At 36.6% G+C, this 20,975-nt stretch overlaps 1 protein-coding gene across 1 annotated transcript in view; it reads right to left on the bottom strand.

The window, feature by feature from the left end:
• CFTR (CF transmembrane conductance regulator) overlaps positions 1-20,975 on the bottom strand; it is a 188,051-nt gene that overhangs the window by 30,677 nt on the left and 136,399 nt on the right. Inside the window, exon 22 of the mRNA XM_047097293.1 lies at positions 11,243-11,497. Coding sequence (XP_046953249.1) covers positions 11,243-11,497 — 255 coding nt within the window. The remainder of the gene's footprint in view (positions 1-11,242; positions 11,498-20,975) is intronic.

Below are 20,975 nucleotides of genomic sequence, written 5' to 3'. Positions count from 1 at the left end.
ATAGGATCAGAGTACTTCCTGCAAATGAGATTTTAAGGTATATCCTAATTCCAAGTCAGTGACTTCTAGTAACTTCAGTGAACTTCCTTTCTGCGAATTTTGGATCAAGACAAATCAAAATATTATGTGGAGAGCTAAATAATGTTGAATTTGGTGCTAACTGTAACTTCATTGCACCATGAATAAAACAATCTAAGTACATTCTTTTCAGAGGACCTGATTTACTAGTCTACTACTGCAATATATTGAAACCTGCTATAATTATTTTTCATCTCCTTGTGGTCTCCAGAAATCATGATACCAAACAAAATAAAATGTAGATCCACAAAGTGATAATAAGTGCACCTTTTATATGTTTACTATTAATAAAATATAATTCTTAATAAAATAAGTTCTTGAGAATATGCTCCTCATAACTCCAGGATAAACTACTAAATGATTCAGTTACTCAATACCAATTTTTATCAAGATGGAATGCCATATGTGTTTAAAAAGTCAAATAGACATTTAAGTGTTAATGCTGCTATGATCTGAACCCTTGATACTGATTTAACTGCTTCTGGCATCGCAGTATTTTGAAGAGGCTACAAATAAAGAAGGCAGGTAAGCTCACCCAAAAGAATAGATCTTGAAGTACTATTAAATAGCTGTGTAACCAGGGGACTGTCCAGTACTGTGATAGACACAAAATAACATCTAAGGCATTTTGATAAGTCTACGTTTATCATGAAGGACGTGGCTCCAAATTAGAATCCCAGCCTGCATTTTGAGAAGAACAGAAAAGGAAAAAACAAAGAGTTTTCTCACTGGGGGAAGAGTTTTCTCATTTAATCTAGATATTAAAATTCAGGCAAAAAGTCAAAAGCTTTCAAGACAACAACTATTTGAGATTAAAAAGAAAAATAGTTTTAGGGGTGCCTGGGTGGCTCAGTCAGTTAAGCATCCAACTCCTGACTTTGGCCCAAGTCATGATCTCATGGTTGTGAGACAGTCCTGCATCAGGTTCTGTCTCGATGGTGTGGAGTCTGTTTGGGATTCTCTCTCTCCCTCTCTCTCTCTGCCTCTCCCCTGCTCGCTCTCTCTCTCTCTCTCTCTCTCTCTCACTTTCTTATTCTCTCAAAATAAATAAACTTAAAAAAAAGAAAAATTGTTTGTTTTTTTAATCAAAGTAAAGGTTGTGAAATACCTGCTATATTTCTCACGCATTGAAAATAAAATTTAAAGTACAGGCTCTATGAAGTAAAGGCCTAAATTAAGAGCAAAGAAGATAATAGAACATCTCTTCCATAAAATAAATGTCATGGACAAAGTGCTTTAATATGAAGACTGAATAACTTTTCTGCTTAAAATTTTGATTTTTGAAATATTTTCATCATGCTATGGGCTTAATATTTGTGTTTCTCCCACATTCATATGTTGAAATCCTAACCTCCAATGTGAGGACTTTGGGAGGTGGTTAGGTCATGAGGGTGGAACCCTCATGAATGAGATTAATGCCCTTATAAAGAAACCCCAGGAAGCTCCCTCACCCTTTCTACCATATGAGGTTACAATGACAAGACAGACATCTATGAGGAAGTGGGTTCTCACCAGACAATGAATTTTCTGGCACCATGATCTTGGACTTCCCAGACTCTAGAAGTGTGAGAAATAAACATGTGTTGTTTATAAGCCACCCAGCCCAAGATATCTTGTAATAGAATCCCAAATGGACTCAGGCACACGATCTAACCAAGAATGCTGAATTCCATTAAAAATTAAACAAGAAATGCCCATTTAAATCCTTTCCAATTTTTTTTCAAGAAGATGAATTAGACCACAGCTGATCTTGCAGAACTTTTGGATAGTCAAAATAGTATACTGAATTTGAGTCTTCTTAATTCAGCATGCAAGAAGTATGTTTGAGGCATCTTGTTATAGTTTGCAACATGCTGTTATAGGTTCTAAGGGCAAGGCAGCAGAAATAACAATCTTAAAGAGAGCTGCTCAGAATAACATTTTAAGAATCAGTTCCTACTTTAATCAATCATATGACCTAGAAGTAGGTATAAGCTATTCATTCATGCAAGCATTTAACATATTCTAAGCAAAGGGATTAAAAAATGAAAAACAGGACTTCTGGTTTCTGGTCCAAAATATAAGGAACTTGCATGTCATCACTCTGGCCTAAAAACAAGTAAAAAGCTAAGCAAACTGAAGAATCAAAAGCCTTCTTACATCTATTAGAGAATGAAGACATACAACAAACTGTGGCCCTCATAAATGGAGAGACAGACAGACAGACAGACACAGAGAATCACAATTTACTAGAAAAGAAACCATGATCAGAAACCTCTGCAGAAACCAGAATCAGACTGAAAAACCCTAAGCTGTAACTAACAAATTACTGGAGGCTCAGTGTAGACAAGTCTGAGAGTAAAAACGTCCAGAAGAGGACATTTGTAGAAGGGCCCCCAGACTTTTGTGAGTATTAGCTCCAGGGCCCAACCAGTTTTACCATCTCACAGTAAAAAATACAGAAAAATCCTTTGGTGCATCCAGCAGGACAAGGGGGAAAGCAACAATTTTGCAGTACTCCTGAGCATTAGAGAATTCTGTTCTTCACAAGCCCTCCCTCAAGAGAAACTATTTTACCAGAGTCTAACAACTGGGCTTTTTATTTGAACCCGACTGATCTAGGGAAGGAAAATACCCAACTCCAGGTCACACTAGCCATCCTGTGTCATGCAGTAAAAGAAGCACAGAGAGAAATTTATAGCACTAAGAGAAGAAATATCTAAAATCAATTATCTAAGTTTCTACCTTAGGAAACTAGGAAAAAAAGAGCAAATTAAGTTCAAAGGAAGCAGAAGAGAAATAATAAAAATTAGAGCAAAATCAACTAATTGAAAACAGGAAATCAGTAGAGAAAATCAATGAAAACTGGTACTTTGAAAAGATCAATAAAATTAATAAGCTTCTAGCCAGGCTAACTAAGAAAATACGAGAGTTGACACCAATTACTAACATTACAATTGCAAGAGGGAACATCACTATATACCCCATGGTAAGAGAACAATAAAGGAATACTATGAACAACTATATGACCACCAGTTTGATAATCTAGATGAAACAGACCAATTCCTTGAAAGATGCAATCTTTCAAAACTTACACCAGAAGAAATGGACAATGTAAATAGGTACATATCTTTTAAAGAAATTGTATCAACAATTAACAACCTTCCAATTCAGAAATCTCCAAGCCCAGATAGATTCGTTGGTGAATTCAACCAAATATTTAAAGTAGAAATTCTACCAATCCTCTACAGTTTCTTCCAGGAGATAGAAGCAGAGGGAATACTTCTAACTATTCTACAAGGACAACATTAAAATAATACCAAAACCATCAAAGACATTAAATATAAACATTTCTCATGTACATAGAACCAAAAATCCTCAACAAAATATTATAAATCAATTCAAACAACTTGTAAAGAGATTAGACACCACGACCAAGTAGGATTTATTCTAGATATACAAGGCTGGTTCAAAATTCAAAAATGAATTAATATAATCCATCATACCAATGGGCTAAGAAAAATCACACGATTATAACAATAGATGCAGAATTCATTTGACAAGACCCAATGCTAATTCCTGATTAAAAACTCTCAGAAAACTAGGAAAGAGGGGAACTTCTGTAACTTGATAAAACATCTACAAAACCCTATAGTTAACATCACCTGTAAGGGTGAGAAACTCAAAGACTTCCTACAAAGGTCAGGAACAAGGCAAGGATGCCCCTTCTCAAAACTCCTTTTCATTTTTTTTTAAATTATTTTTTATTTTTATTTTATTTTTTTTTCAATATATGAAGTTTATTGTCAAATTGGTTTCCATACAACACCCAGTGCTCATCCCAAAAGGTGCCCTCCTCAATACCCATCACCCACCCTCCCCTCCCTCCCACCCCCTATCAACCCTCAGTTTGTTCTCAGTTTTCAAAACTCCTTTTCAACATAATACTGGAAATCCTAGATAATGCATTAAGACAAGAAAAGGAAATGAAAGGCATACAGACTGGGAAGAAAGAAATAAAACTGTCTTTGTTCACAGATGACTATCATCCATGTAGAAAATCTAAATCAGGAATAAAACTCCTGGAACTGATAAGTAATTAAAGAAAACTTGTAGGATACAGAGTTCTTATACAAAAGTCAATTGCTTTCCTAAATACCAGCAATGAACAAGAGGAATTTGAAATTAAGAACACATTACCATTTACATTAGCACTTCCCAAAACAAAATACTTAGAATAAACATAAGAAAATAGGTATAAGATCTAGATGAGGAAAATGATAAAACTCTGATGAATGAAATCAAAGAAAAATTAAGTAAATAGAGAGATTGCCCATGTTCATGAAAAGGAAGTCTCAATATTGTCAAGATCTCAGTTCTTCCCAATTTGGTCTATAGAGTCAGTGCAATCCCAATCAAAATAAAAAAGCAAGTTATTTTGTAGATCTGACAAACCGATTCTAAAGTTTGTATGGAAATGCAAAAGACCCTGAATAACCAACACAATACTGAAGAACAAAGTTACAGGATGGACACTACATGACTCCCATGATTTTGCCTTATAACTGACTTAAAAGACCAAGGTTGTATAACATGAACACCTTCATTTTCCCAACTCTGCCCAATAGTTCTCTTTAACTCCACTTATCTGCTTTCCTTCTGTCTCACAAAACAAAAAAACAAAACAAACAAAAAACAAAAACAAAACCATACTCCTCTACAGTGAAAAGGCAAATTCTTCCAGAGAGCCATCCTCTTATACAGTTGTTCCAGCTATCTCTTTTTACCACCAATGTTAGTGTTCTACATAACTCCTCACTTCAGTACTCACCCATTCCCTAACCCTTTGCAGTTGAACTTCTACTCTTATTTCTCTACACCTAATGGCTCTCTTAAATTGGGCTCTCATGCTTGGAAGGGAATGCATCAGTGATAAAGACCAATGTCCCTATAGTCAGAGTTTTTATTCAGTAGGATTGAGTGGGGCTCAGAATATGCATTTTTCACAAGTTTTCAAGTGATGCAGATGATGCTGGTCCAGGGAACAACACTTTGAGAAACTGCTTTCTTGAAGATGACCAAAAATCATTTCGTAGCAAACCTGAGTAGGATCTTCCAAGTCTTCAACTTCCTTTATTGCTTCAGCTCTCAAGATTCACAATTTCCATCATCTTGCTTCAAGCCTGTCTTCCGTTTCATCCTTTATGCATCCCCCATTCTGACTGAATCAGTCATTGTTTTCTGTACATGCCCCATGCCTTATATTATTCTCTCTGCCTATAGCACCCTTTTTTACTCACCCTTGCTTGTTCAAATACACAGTTCAAGTCTCAAAGTCTCCTTCTAAATGCCACTTCTTATGGAAAACTTTCCCTAAATAGCCCAACTCCCAGCCAACTGATAGTAACTCCTTTCTCTTTACCTTAGAATTTTACCTACATATCTTTTATTCAAGGGTATAACAAGGATTTTTAGAACCTGAAGCTTATACAATATGGAGGAGTAGTTCTTTCTAGGAATAAATATTTCAAAATTATTAATATAAAATTAGGTATAGGGCTTTGGAAGGAGCTCAGGCAAGTAAAGTTCTCTGAAACTTAAGCTTTTTTAGCTGCACAGTGACCTGCCTCAGTTCTTAGTGGACCTTGCATTTCCCCTTTTAGATGGTCATCTTCTGGGGCAGATATCTCTTTTTCTCTCCTCTTCTCCTTTGGTTCCTCCTTTTTCTTCTTTTAAGGGAAGCAGGTGAAAAAGAACTACAAAGTCAGACAGATTTGGATTTAAAGATCCTTTCTAACTCACTCACTTAATTGGACTTCAGTTTCTTCCATTATACAAAGAGGGTAATAGTATCTACCTTTGGAATTATAATAATATTGAATGTGATAGCAAATAAATGTCTTTAAATGGTGTTTAGGACATTATAACATTTGATAAACATTAGTTTCACTCTTTGAATGGCAATATCCAAAGCCTTATGTAAGTAATTTTTAATTTTTCCTAAGACCTACCATTCCTGGCAAAGAATATGAAATGCCTAAACATACTGCTTCTTCCTAACTTTACAGCAGCTCTTATTAATACTCTCACATCAAGGAAACTACCTACAGGAATGAGGACTCTGTAAATTCTGTTGCTCTACTAGGACTTGGTTAATTTAATTTAATGGGCAATTGAGCATCAGGAAAGCAAAGGGGTGGGAGGATGTCAGGAGGAGGAAAAGAAAATAATTTACCAAGACTTTTCACCCTGGTTTATATCAACCTATTTGCTGCTATTGTTTATAACTTGACATCAATTTGGAACCTATCCCAGTGATCCCAAGGACATCCTCAGCTGCCTGTGGCATTCACTAATGTGCAAGGCAAAAGAAACTACTTAATTACATGTTTTCTCAATGCAAGGGAGTAACAAAGGCAAATAATTAATTTTACATAGTTCCAAAGCATAACTTTAAACAATGTAAACAGCTCATTCTAATATAAGGGACAAATTCAATCTAAAACCTAATTTTTCCATTTATGCTGATTTAAAACTGTTTTTCCTCTAAAATCACAAATGAGAGAGGAGAAATAACAACCAACACCACAGAAATACAAACAATTATAAGAGAATATTATGAAAAACTATATGCCAAAAAACTGAACAACCTAACAGAGATGGATAAATTTCTAAAAACATATATATTACCAAAACTGAAACAGGACGAAACAGAAAATTTGAACAGACTGATAACCAGCAAAGAAATTGAATCAGTAATCAAAAACTCTCAACAAACAAAAGTCCAGGACCAAAGGACTTTATACGTGAATTCTACCAACTTTTAAGGAGGAACTAATACCTATTCTTTTCAGCCTATTCCAAAAATATAAAAGGAAGAAAAATGTCCAAATTTATTCTATGAGGCCACCATTACCCTGATACCAAAACCAGATAAGGACACACACACACACACAAACACCCAAAAGTCACCATAAAAAAGAGAGCTATAGGCCAATATCACTGATGAACATAGATGCAAAAATCTTCAACAAAATATTAGCAAACCAAATTCAATAATACATTAATACATTAAAAAAAAACATTCAACATGATCAAGTGGGATTTATTCCTGGGTTGCAAGGGTGGTTCAATATTTGCCAATTAATCAACATCAATCAACAATGATCCTTTAAGAGAAAGGGTAAGAACCATATTATTTCAATAGACACAGAAAACGCATTTGACAAAGTACAATATCCATTCATGATAAAAAAAAAAAAACTCTTCTAAAGAGGTTTAGAGGGAACATGCCTCAATATAATAAAGGCAATATATGAAAAACCCATAGCTAACATCATCCTTAATGGGGAAACACTGAGATCTGTTCCCCTAAGGTCAGGAACAAGACAATGATGTCCACCCTCCCACTCTTAACCACTTTTATTAACATTGTACTAGCAGTCCTAGCCACAGCAATCAAAAAACAAAAATAAATAATAAGCATCCAGATTGGTAAGGAAGCAATAAAACTTTCACTATTTGCAGACGACATGATGGATGATATTTTCTATATAGAAAATACAAAAGACTCCACCTAAAAACTGCTAGAACTGATAAACAAATTCAATAAGGTCACAGGATACAAAATCAATGTACAGAAACCTGTTGCATTTCTATACACCAATAATGAAACACCAGAAAGTGAAATTAAAAAAACAATCCCATTTACAACTGCACCAAAAATAATAAGACACCTAGGAATAAACCTAACCAAAGAGGTGAAGGACCTCTACTCTGAAAACTATAAAACACCGATGAAAGAAATTTAAGATGACATGAACAAATGGAAAGAACTTCCATGCTCATGGAAGAATGAATATTGTTAAAATGTCTTTACCACCCAAAGCAATCTACACATTTAATGAAATCCCTATTAAAATACCAACAGCCTTTTTCACAGAGTTAGAACAATCAATCTTAAAATTTATATGAAACCACAAAAGATGCTGAATAGCCAAAGCAACCTTGAAAAAGAAAAGCAAAGCTGGAGGCATCACAATTCTGGACTTCAAGTTATATTACAAACCTGTAGTGATCAAAACAGTACAGTATAGGCACAAAAAGAGACACATAAATCAATGGAACAGAATAGGGAACCCAGAAATGAACCCACAACTATATCACTTAATCTTCGACAAGGCAGGAAAGAATATCCAATGGGATAAAGACAGCCTCTTCAATAAATGGTACTGGGAAAACTGGACAGCAACATGCAAAAGAAAGAAACTAGCCCATTTTCTTACACCATCCACACACAAAAATAAATTCAAAATGGATGCAAGACTTACATGTGAGACCTGAAACCATAAAAATCCTAGAAGAGAGCACAGACAGTAGCCTCTTCGATACCAGCTATAGCAACTTCTTTCTAGGTGTCTCCTGAGGCAAGGGAAAAATGAACTATGAGGACTACCTCAACATAAAAAAGCTTCTGAACAGTGAAGGAAACAATCAATAAAACTAAAAGTCAACCTACAGTGTGGGAGAAGATATTTGTAAATGACATATCATAAAGGGTTAGTATCTAAAATACATAAAGAGCTTCTAAACTTAACACCCAAAAAATGAATAATCCAATTAAAAAATGGGCAGAAGAGGGGTGCTTGGGTGGCTCAATTGGTTAAGCACCTGACTTTGGCTCGGGTCATGATCTCACAGTTTGTGGGTTCGAGCCCTGCATCAGGCTCTGTGCTAACAACTCAGAGCCTAGAGCCTGCTTCAGATTCTGTATCTCCCTCTCTCTCTCTGCTCCTCCCCCACTAACGCTCTGTCTCTCTCTCTCAGAAAATAAATAAATGTTAAAAAATGGGCAGAAGACACAAACAGACATTTCTTTCTCCAAAGAAGACATCCAGGTGGCTTATAGACACATGAAAAGATGCTCGCTATAACTCCTCATCAGGGAATTACTAATCAAAACTACAACAAGATATTACCTCACACATGTCAGAATGGCTAAAATCAACAAGAAACAACAGGTGTTGGCAAGGATGTGGAGAAAGGGGAACATTCTTGCAATGTTGGTGGGAACTGGTGCAGCTACTTTGGCAAACAGTATGGAGGTTCCTGAAAAAGTTAAAAATAGAACTACTGTATGATCCAGCAATCATGCTACTGGGTATTTACTCAAAGAATACAAAACCACTAATTCAAAGGGATACATTAACCTCTATGTTTATAGAAGCATTATTTGCAATAACCAAGATATAGAAGCAGCCCAAGTGCCTATCAACTAATGAATGGATCAGGAAGATGTGGTATGTATGTGTACACACACACACACACGTACACACTCACACATGCACACACACACTGGAATATTATTCAGCCATAAAAAGTAATGAAATCTTGCCATTTTCAATGACCTGGATGGAACTAGAGAGTATTATGCTAAGCGAACTAAGTCAGTCAGAGAAAGACAAATACCATATGATTTCACTCATATATGGAATTTAAGAAACACCAAGTGAGCAAAGGGGGGAAAAAAAGAGGGAGAGAAGTCAAAAAGCAGACTCTTAACTACAGAGAACAAGCTGATGGTTACCAGAAGGGGGGTGGCAGCAGGATGTGTTAAATAGGTGATGGGGATTAAGGAGTGCACTTGTGATGAGCACTGGGTGATGCAAAGAAGTGTTGAATCACTATATTGTACACCTGAAACTAATATTGCACTGTATGTTAACTAACTGGAATTAAAATAAAAACTTAAAAAAAACTGTTTTCTCTCAACAAAAAGAAAAAAAAAAGTCCCATTCTTGATCGGCAAAAATTATAATAAAGAGCTAATTTTAGTAGTATGTGAATTTATTGATACTAACTGTAAAATTAAAAAAGGGAGTCAAAATTTCTGGTGTGCCATTTCAAGCCATTTAGCATGGTATACAGGAACATTTTTGTTCACTCTACATTTTTTAGTAGAACTTTTTCCAATGCGTCAAATACGAAATATTCTTAAATCCATGGGCAAAAAGCAAGTGATAAGAGTCTGTTCCTATGTTGATGACACTGATAGTGGCCTAAAAAAGTTTAGAGACCATTATCTCAACAAATAAAAAAAATTCTATTTGATATTAAGCCACAAAGAGAGAAAGTTTAAAATTCAGTTTTCATTAGAAGTGGCTCTATAGGGTTCCTGAATGGCTCAGTCAGTTGAGCATCCAACTTTTGGTTTCAACTCAGGTCATGATCCCAGGGTCATGGAATGGAGCCCAACATCAGGCTCCATGCTAAGTGTGGAGCCTGCTTAAGATTCTTTCTCTCTCTCTCTCTCTCTCTCTCTCTCTCTTTCCCCTCCTCTATTCATGCTCTCTTTCTCTTAAAAAAAAAAAAAGGAAGTGGCTCTATTGTATTCTATCTCAATTTTAAAAAATAAAACAAAGGAATAATCCTGTCTAGATTTATGGAGCAGCCCAGAATAAGAACTTTGAAATATAAAATATAAAACCACATTTATAGGACACAGAATTTAGGAAGAATGACTGTCCCTTTCACCTAGAATTAATTCTAGAATTGGTGTATTTGAATACCATCCATGTGGTCGGTCCAGGGCTGAAATCTATATGGAACAATTCAAAATAATGCATGGTTATTTTTGCTTATTAAATAATAAAACAGTTGTTTAGTAAATAATTTTTCCTTGGTAAATATTGGGAAAAAATTGAAATAATCCATACCTTGATTAAGATTCCAAATAAACAAATAAACTGAACAAAGCTAATTTAGAAAGTACCACCTGTTTGAGAGTTATATTAGGTAGAATTTACAAAGAAATTAGAGTCAACAACAAAATATTTCTCTTACCTGAAATGGAAGATAGTTTCAAGAGGCCAAATCTAAAACATGTCATAATTTTGGTTTATTTAATGGATTCTTTTGGTTAGTAACCTAGCAATCAATTACCTATTCCACAAGTAGAATCACATTTAAAATGAACCAACTATATCATTTCTGACCTCTGCAAACTAAATTATCAGATTAAAAAATAAGGACTTCGTAAACAATAACTTGAAATATGTATGTTCAATATTGTCCCTAGTCTATAATAATAATGCTACCAATGGATTTTACTAACACATTGGTCTAGGCTACTGAGATTTACTTACTGAACACAGGTCTAACAAAGCAAGCAATGTTGAAATCTTACCCTCTGGCCAGGACTTATTGAGAAGGAAATGTTCTCTAATATGGCATTTCCACCATCTGTATACTTTGCTGTAAGGTCTTTGACTGTCATTTGGCCCCCTGAGGGCCAGATGTCATCTTCCCTCACATGCTGATTCTCAGTAATCATAACTTTTGAGAGCGGGATGTCCTTGGATGGTTTGAATGGCTTGCTAGGTGGTTTACTTTCTTCTGTAGGCATGTCAATAAACTTGAAGACTCGGCTCACAGATCTCATCTGAAATGAAATAACAATGTTTCATTTTTGTTTAATAACTGCAGGCAATGCCATAATTAGTGTGATGCTTCCTTAAAACATAACATGTAAGATGTGATGCCCGACCGTCGTCACTTGGTTATTTGTCAGAAGGTTTTTCAATGAACTAACAGGAAATAATTGGATATAATTAAAAGCTTAACCAAAGAGAATTAAATAGGATTTATATAAATGGGCTCTGTATAGACCTGTTTATTTTTGTGAGTCTTTAATTCTCAGTTATGCAAGCCACACATAAATAGCCCAACTATACTCAAAGGAATAGATGATGTCAAGAGGGAAATTTTTTTCTTCAACTATGAGCAACACTGCACACTCTTGTATAACTGGTATATTATGATAAAATGTTCCACACCTCAGAACCACTACTAAAGATGATTGCCTTTCTCTCAAACGGCCTTAAAAACTATCTACAATTTTAGGGGTGCCTGGGTGGCTCAGCTGGTTAGGCATCTGACTCTTAAATTTGGCTCCGGTCATGAGCTCATGGTTTGTGGGATCAAGCTCCATATCGGGCTTCACACTAACAGCATGGAGCCTGCTTGGGATTTTCTCTCCCTCTCTCTCAGCCCCTTCCTTGCATGTGTGTTCTCTCTCTCTCTCAAAATAAATAAATGAACTTAAAAAAAAACCTATCTACAATTCTGTAAGTCAGCTGGGTGGCAATGAATCCTTGCTGCTTAGTATATTTTGAATGACTTCACAATAATCTTCAAATAAATTTAAGTCCTTGTCCTATATTTGTAGTTAAATAATTACATTTTAAATCTAAATAACCTCCAGATCAATATCCACTGCTGAGCAAAATGTCATTGCATATAAAAGTTGTGTTTGAAATTAAGTACACATTTGCTTTATAAGCCTATTTAATACATATACCTTTAATGTGCACAGAAATGAAAGAGCTCAACTATTTTTTAAAGGTGCTTAGCTTAATTCTTTAACAAGAACACATTCTGCTGAATAGTTATGATTGGAATCTGGAATATAATCTTATTTATTTATTTATTTATTTATTTATTTTTAATGTTTACTGATTTTTGAGAGAGAGATAAAGTGTGAGTGGGAAAGAGGCAGAGAGAGAGGGAGACATAGAATCAGAAGCAGGCGTCAGGCTCTGAGCTATCAGGACAGAGCCTGGGGAGTGGGGGCTGGAACCTACGAACTGTGAGATCATGACCTGAGCCAAAGTCAGACACTCAACTGACTGAGCCACCCAGGCACCCCTGGAATATAACTTTTAAAATAGCCTTACAAACAACAGGCTCTTAATAAATATTTGAAAAAAATTAATAAAAGAATAAATATGTGAATGATTATATATACATGAATAAATCAGTGAATAACAAGAAAGAGCTGAAGACTGAATTCACTCAATTTCTATTTTTAATATATCATCCTTGATGGCTCAGCCCTTCCCAGGTATTAACTGCTTATTCAACAGAAATTTATTGCTTTTTTTGTCTTAAAAGTAATTATTGATTCTAGTTTTACTCAGTCAAGAATCCAACCCTCTCCTTTACAATGTTAATTTATAACCTTATTTACAGTTAAGGCTTAGATTATTAGAAATGATTTCTTACATTGCCTGTTTTCACATGCTATTGATCAAGTTTGCTATTTGTGAAGTTCTTCTGTCTAGTAATGTGGTTGCTTCATTTTTTTATCTTGAAAATACCTTCAGATTATCTTCAATAATTTTTCAAGATTCAAGAGGAGAACCCTTTTAAGCCAAATCCATTGTTAATGAAAGTGAAAAGTCTCTAAAGCACACATCCATTACAAATAACTATAGAATGGCTCCTACACATGATAATTTCAAATCCAAATTATGAGTGACTTTCAGAGGTTGTTAAATACTGATTCAGTTATTTTTTATTAACTTTGAATTAAAGTATACTCTTGCATTTCATTGTCATTTATTTTCCTAGAGAGCTAATTGATCTGGAAGGTCAATTAGAATTGTAACTAATGCTGAGATGGAAATGCCAGAGAAATAGCTCAAATGCATTTAAAATATTTTATTGTATTCATCATGCATAAAAATAATATTACTCTCTTAAAATCATTGAGAGAAATGTAGCTTAGTTTTATAAAATAAAGTGAGACTGTTGACATCTCTGTACATCAATGCAAAGAACTCTACACTAGTCTTCAAGTGCTTTAGCACATCAAGAAAGCTACTATGTATCAAAAATCCTTCATACTTTAATACTTCCAGTGAGCAATTAAATATTGCTATCTAAACTACTCCAAATTATATGCAGTGTTATTAGAAAATTATATTTAAAATCACTATTTTGGCAGCACTGACATGTATATAATTTGTGTGTGTGTGTGCGTGTGTGTGTGTGTGTGTGTGTGTGTGTGTGTGTAAGGAGTTGTGAAGACCATAGCAAATTACTATTCCATTAGTGAGGCTTACCATTGAGGGTGAACCTAGAACTTCAAAGTCAAATGCAGTGGATTGTACCTACCTAATTTAGAAAATGAAATTTTCTTTTTTAAGTTTATTTATTTTGAGAGAGAGAGAGAGAGAGAGAGAGAGAGAGAGAGAGAGAGAAATAGAGAGAGAGAATAAGCAGGGGAGGATCAGGGAGAGAGGGAGAGAGAGGATTCCAAGCAGGCTTTATGCTGTCTGCGTGGAGCCTGACGTGGGGCTTGAACTCATGAACTGTGAGATAATGACTTGAGCCGAAATCAAGAGTCAGACACACTTAACTGACTGAGCCATCTAGGTACCCCTGGAAATGAAATTTTCAACTCATCATCTTTCATATAGTCTAATTGCTTAAAGTTACTATAGTTACTATAGTTACCCACAGCATGGTCAAATATCGCTGACCAAGAACAAGTTCTTAACAACGGGTACTCATCCACAGTATACAAGCAGACACTCATTCAGTTCAGTGAATTAGAACATTTTTTGATGAGGAGAAAAGGTGGTTAGTGCAGATACCTGCATCATGGCCAGTTTTGTAGCTACTAAAATGCCACTGCTGAATAGATGATGTGGCTAGATGATATTATGAATTACTAATTCCTTGTACCTCAAAGTCTCTCCAATTATCATATTCTACTTCCATTCTACTTGCTTTTTAAAGGGAAAACCACAATAGAACCAGAGCGAAGAAAATCAATTCTGGTCTTTTAAGTTTCAAAAATTGGCTTTTAGAACCAGAGATGGATAGTTGAAAATTCTTAGCTACATGAATATTGACTTTAAAGTTTCAAAAATCAAAGTCTGAAAGACTCAAATCACACTGTTTATGCAAAAACAGTAGCCAGAGATGAATTTATGATAGGTGAAAAACAGTTTCTCTCCTCACTACATAATCTGACTCATGAATGGCGTTTAACAAAAGGGTTTAGACACCAGTTCCTCTAAAAATGAGTCCTGCCCTGCAACCAAACTCAAGTTCTATCCTTGGGTAGATTTAGAGGACTTTTGGAACACAAGAGGTCTATGCCTCAATTTCTAGGTGGAGGCCTGGAATTAGGCATGCCTTAGAGAAACATCCTAAGTGCCTGGACTGGCATGGAAGCACTGCAGTAGACATGGGTGCTTGGCATGTCTAGACCCAGATAACTCAACAAAGCTTCAGATTTTCCTGTATTTCTAGAGGGGTGTTGAAGGGAAGCCAAATCCCAATCCTTTAATCCCTCAGGGTCTTCCATGCCCAAGGCATGGAAAAAGATGAGAGAGAGCTCATCAAAGAATTCACAATCAGGATCAGAAGAACAAAGATTCAATCTCCCTGCACTGTACTCCTCTAGGTCAAAGAGCAACATCAATGCCTCAGAGACAGAGCACAGATAAGGGGCAACCTATGGCCAGATGCTCCCTCCCCTCAGGATCTAGGCATTCTGTAAACTCCATTCAGAATTTAGATTCACTTCCAACAAGATTTCTGAAGACACTGACATTGCTTCTTGCACTCAGCAGCATGTGTGTTCAAGTAGAAAATGAATTCAACTATAGCAAAAGTGGAGTCATATTTCTTACACGCTTGATTTCATAGCTAAAGATTTATAGCTGGCCCAGGATGGACCCAGGTTTGGTGGAACTTAAATAATTGAAGGGACTCTTACATTAAAGACTCAACATTATGCATTAATGGGGCACCTGGATGGCTCAGTCAGTTGAGTGTCTGACTCTTGGTTTTGGCTCAGGTCATGATCTCATGATTCAAGGGTTCAAGCCCCATGTCTGTGTTATTAGCACAGAGCCTGTTTGGGATTCTCTCTCTCTCTCTCTCTCTCTCTCCCCCCGCCTCTCTGCCCCTCCCCTGCTCACACACGTTTTCTCTCTCTCTCTAAAAATAAATAAATAAACTTTAAAAATGCATGTATAATTAAGTATAGGGCGTCTGAAGGTGCCCATGCAAGAGACAGACCTGAAGCTTACACTCCACAGGGTTAATGTTAAGCCCACATTGCCTATTACAGTAACCTTATTCAAAGCATTCCATGTTGTATCCTTCCCATCTAGCGTTTAGCACTATGCCGTCCCTTAATAAATCTTTGTTAGGGATGAGTGAATCCATTGTTCTACCTCATATGCAGAAAGCAGTATCTGGGCAGGGCAAATGACAGCGCTAGGAGTCCTTCAGTAGGAAATCGGGGCTGCAACCGTACCTCACAGCTTCTCAGTCTGAAAATCCACGTTGCTATTTGGATTTGAAGTGGCAACATACCAAACGATTTTTAGTCTCATCTAGTTGTTCTGAATTGAGTTTTTTAAAAAATGTTTATTTATTTTTGAGACAGAGAGAGACAGAGCATGAGCAGGGGAGGGGCAGAGAGAGAGGGAGGCACAGAAGCTGAAGCAGGCTCCAGGCTCCAAGCTGTCAGCACAGAGCCCGACGCGGGGCTCGAACTCACGAACTGTGAGATCATGACCTGAGCCGAAGTCGGACGCTTAACCGACTGAGCCACCCAGGCGCCCCTGAATTGAGTTCTTTTTAATGTAACTTAATCCTTTTTCTAATTTAGAGTGTCTATTAGCATTTTCAAGTGATATGTGAAAACCACCGTGCCACTGGATGGAAATCCAGATTTGGCAATTATCAGCGTGACTGTAGACTGTAGGCTAGCTGCCTCTTCCTGTGCAGTGAAGGAAGGGCTGCCCTAGGAGGCATGAGGGGCAGCTCTCTGTGGCCTGCTGACAGGAAAGTCTCAAAGCAGCCATCACCAGTTGAGGTGAGAGCACTTGTCTTAGAATTCAAGAAGTAAATGCTGGGGCGCCTGGGTGGCGCAGTCGGTTAAGCGTCCGACTTCAGCCAGGTCACGATCTCGCGGTCCGTGAGTTCGAGCCCCGCGTCGGGCTCTGGGCTGATGGCTCAGAGCCTGGAGCCTGTTTCTGATTCTGTGTCTCCCTCTCTCTCTGCCCCTCCCCCGTTCATGCTCTGTCTCTCTCTGTCCCAAAAATAAAAATAAACGCTGGAAAAAAAAAAAAAAAAAGAAGTAAATGCTGAGGGCAAAATGACACTCAGGCTCTGAGATGCTCAACCTATTCTTCACGTGAAGAGGAAAACCTGACATAATCTGTACAGACTTCTATAAAAGTTGAGTTTAGCCACAATGAGGTGGCATTTTTACTTGAGAATCAGCTGCTTTAAATTTCTGGTTTTGTTAAATTTATTATGCTGCAAAAATTCTCCTAAGTCAATCTTTAAAACTGAATCTCATTATCTTTATAATAGTTTCTGAAGTTACTAATCTAAGGATCAGGAGAACAAAGTCTTTGGGGAGTGTGATGGTCTTAACAAAAAGAAAGCTCCACAATCTTATCTCAACCTTATTTTTTAACGGATTTGTTCAGTGAAAAAAAAAAAAAAAAAAGATTCCTGATTTTCCTTTTCCCTTTCTATTGACAAAGAAGGAAGAAAAGGCTTAAAGACCTTTTCTAGAGCAAGTTAGAAACCCAGACTCCTCTCCCTCAGGAAAATATTTGCTCTGTTTCCTTTTACCCTTTTGGTTGTTTAGAAAACAGGGCATCAAAATTATGCATTAACACCTAGACTATATGCATAATGCCAGAGGAGCCATGATAATAGAAAATATATTTCATAAGCCCAACATCTGGCTGGCAATACTGTAAAGAGATTTCATAACTGGTTGTCCCAGGAAGATGACAAGAAATGTGAGGCAAATCATCAGCAAAACTGATACAATGTGAAAAACTTCACACACTTTAAAAAAAATTTTTTTTAATGTTTATTTATTTTGACAGAGAGACAGAGCATGAGCCGGGGAGGGGCAGAGAGAGAGAGGGAGACAAAGAATCCAAAACAGGCTCCAGGCTCTGAGCTGTCAGCACAGGGCCCGATGCAGGGCTCGAACTCACAAATGGTGAGATCATGACCTGAGCCGAAGTTGGACGCTCAACCGACTGAGCCACCCAGGCACCCCAAAACTTCACACACTTTATAAGAGAAATTCTTAAACTGCCAAGTACATAAAAGGAAGATTTTAAATCATCAATCCTTCCTGGCAGGCCCAAACCAGATGCTCTTCAGAACTTACTAATACACACCTGAAACCCAGAGCCACATTACAGTCATTAGCATAAGCTTTCGGCCATGCACAGAGACTTAGGAGATCATGGTTATCATGAAAACTGATTCTCTATTCAAAACATATTCCTGAAACTTTAGACTATCTTTTTGTGTCTATTACATATGCTTGAGAATTTAAAAAGTCAGTCAAGCACTGTAATGCTATCAATTATTAACAGCATAAGTGAGTTACTTATACTATATACTCTAATCCTTTCTAAATTATTATAGCTTCCTGTTACATGAATTGTTTATTGCCAACCTGTAGCAAACCACATGGCAAATCAATGTCACTTTTTCTGACTGCAAGAAGCAATAGAGATAGTGTTCCTGACACAAGAGAAAGAAAACCCATTACAACCAAAGACAAAAGGCATATCCTAAAAAACACAGAGGTATCAAATATGTTGTCCTCTATTTTCAATAATTGAGAACTTTAGTAATCATGATACTAAGTGTGCTAACGGGCAAAAGAAAACTCTAAAACTTACCCTTTAATCTGAAAGGTCCCACATCACTTATTGAATCTACTACTCAAACTTGAACTTACTTACACTCTATCTGGTATTATTATTTTTAAAAAGCTCATGACAGGCCATCAGCAAGTGCTTGATGAATAAAATTGGGTCAATGTGGTATTCATTAAAAGTATTTCAAAGGAAATCTCAAGGAATCTAAAATATCACATCAAAATATTCTTCCAAGGTGTATTTAATAAGATTTTTCTCTAAGCATCTTAATTTTGAAATATTTTGGCTTCCCCAAAGAACTCTGTTACTAAGAATCATCCTTTATATGTTATATATCTATATCTATATCTATATCTATATCTATATCTATATCTATATCTATATCTATTATCTATATCTATCTATCTATATATCATATATATATGATATATATATATCTGATATATAATGATATATATATATCATTAGCTAATATATAGGGCAGAAATGATCGCTGGTGTTCCATCAATTCTATGTAAATTCTATGCCATAGACAAGAGGTTAGCAGAACTATGGCCAAATCCAGCCATACCCACTTGTTTACATTAGCTGAGCAGTTGCCATAACGACCATATAGCTCACTAAACTGAAAATAGTAACCATCTGACCCTTTGCAGAAAATGTCTGCTGACCCCCTGCTATGACACACACAAAAAAATCAGAGCTAAAATGGATTAGAGATCATCTAATCCAGTGATTCACAAATCTAGATACACATGAGAATCACCTGGAACACTTTTAAAAATATGGACCTCATGCTCAGTCACCCTGCCTCTGACCCAAAGAATTGATTTAATTGATCCTAAAGGACCCTACGTAACCTATATTTTTATGAAGTTTCCTCATGTGCTGTGAGGTTGAGAACCTCTGATCTAATCCATTCATTCTTGGTACAAATGAAAAAATTGAAACACAGGAAGTTAAAGTGATAGACATAAAGCTCAACAAATTTTCTCAACTTTCCTCAACAAATTTTCTCAACTTTCCAACACTCTAGCAATCCTTTATGGCTCTCATAAGCCTCTCCTACTAATTCAATATTTTAGAACACCTCAGTGGCACTTTCTTTCTCTTTGTTGGCTCTAGTAACAGAGTGGTTGAGAGTTCTTGCACTCTGACCAGGAGTGGTGAATCACTGGCATTTAGCAGTCAGGGATAGTGGCAGAGAGGTCTAATTCCTCTCAGCATCTAGAATAATGCCTATCATGCCAATCAAGACTTGAAATCTTTCATACCAAAAGGATGCAGAAGAGAATGTCAGAGCTAACACGGACCTTAGAAAATTTCTAACCAAACTGTTTGCTTTTACAAAGTTGAAAAGTGAAGCCCTCAAGGGAGTTAGGACTTGCCTAAGGCAACATGACATCTTGGTGATAAGGCCAGAGTGGAAAACAGAGTAGAATGCAACTCTTCAGGACAGAAAGAAAATGTTTGGATGAAAAGAAGTTTTGGGACAGATGTCACAAATGGAAAACATGCCACAAAGCCTCATGAGAACAGAAAAACAAAGAAAGATATGATCAACAGACCATTAAAAGAGGGGAGGGTTGCCTGGTTAGCTCAGTCAGTTAAGGGTCCGACTTGGCTCAGGTAATGATCATGGGTTCGAGCCCTGCGTCGGATTCTGTGCTGACAGCTTGGAGCCTGGAGCCTGCTTCAGATTCTGTGTCTCCCTCTCTCTCTGCTCCTCCCTTGCTTGCGCTTTCTCTCTCCCTCTGTCTCTCTGTCTCTCTCTGTCTCTCTCTGCCTCTCTCTCTCCCTGTCTCTCAAAAATAAACATTAAAAAAAATTTTTTAAAGAGGGAAAAAAATAGGAGAAATGAATCCTCCCCTCAAATTCTTATAGGAAAAACTGCTTTCAATACAAGAGAATTAGGCACTAGGAGCAACAAAGAAAAGCCCTTTTTTCTTCCCATCAGATTTCTTGTTGATCATTGTACCATCATCAGTCACCTGATCCTTACTGGAACCCAAAATAAACACAGGCAATAAAAGGATAAAGGAAAAACAGAGGGAGTTTCTATTGACAGAAAACTCTTCTCAGATTGCATCAATCTTGCAAGAACTTTCTGGAATCTCATTAACTTGAATCTAAAGTGTGCGCCCTGCAGATATGCAGTCTTCCCTGCTCATCCTGCTGGCCTTCTTCCTCTTGTGTTATTATCAGGAACACACAGTACAACAGGCATGTGTTATCTGCTGCTGTCCTTAGAGAATGAAGGAAGCAGGATAATCTTCATATGTTCAGATCTTGTAGCTGTGATATCACTAAGTGGTAGACAGTCCTGAAAATACATGAATTGTCAATTGCCTCATTCAAAGAAGAGACTTTGAGTGTGGGTAATTTATCAGTCACTGGATGGCTTGGTAT

The sequence above is a fragment of the Lynx rufus genome, unplaced genomic scaffold (genome assembly GCF_022079265.1).
Source record: "Lynx rufus isolate CCGP_SWC_20201006 ecotype Redwood Valley unplaced genomic scaffold, mLynRuf1.p SCAF_4, whole genome shotgun sequence".
In the NCBI taxonomy this organism is placed as follows: Eukaryota; Metazoa; Chordata; class Mammalia; order Carnivora; family Felidae; genus Lynx; species Lynx rufus.
This window is presented reverse-complemented; position numbering and strand designations above follow the sequence as displayed.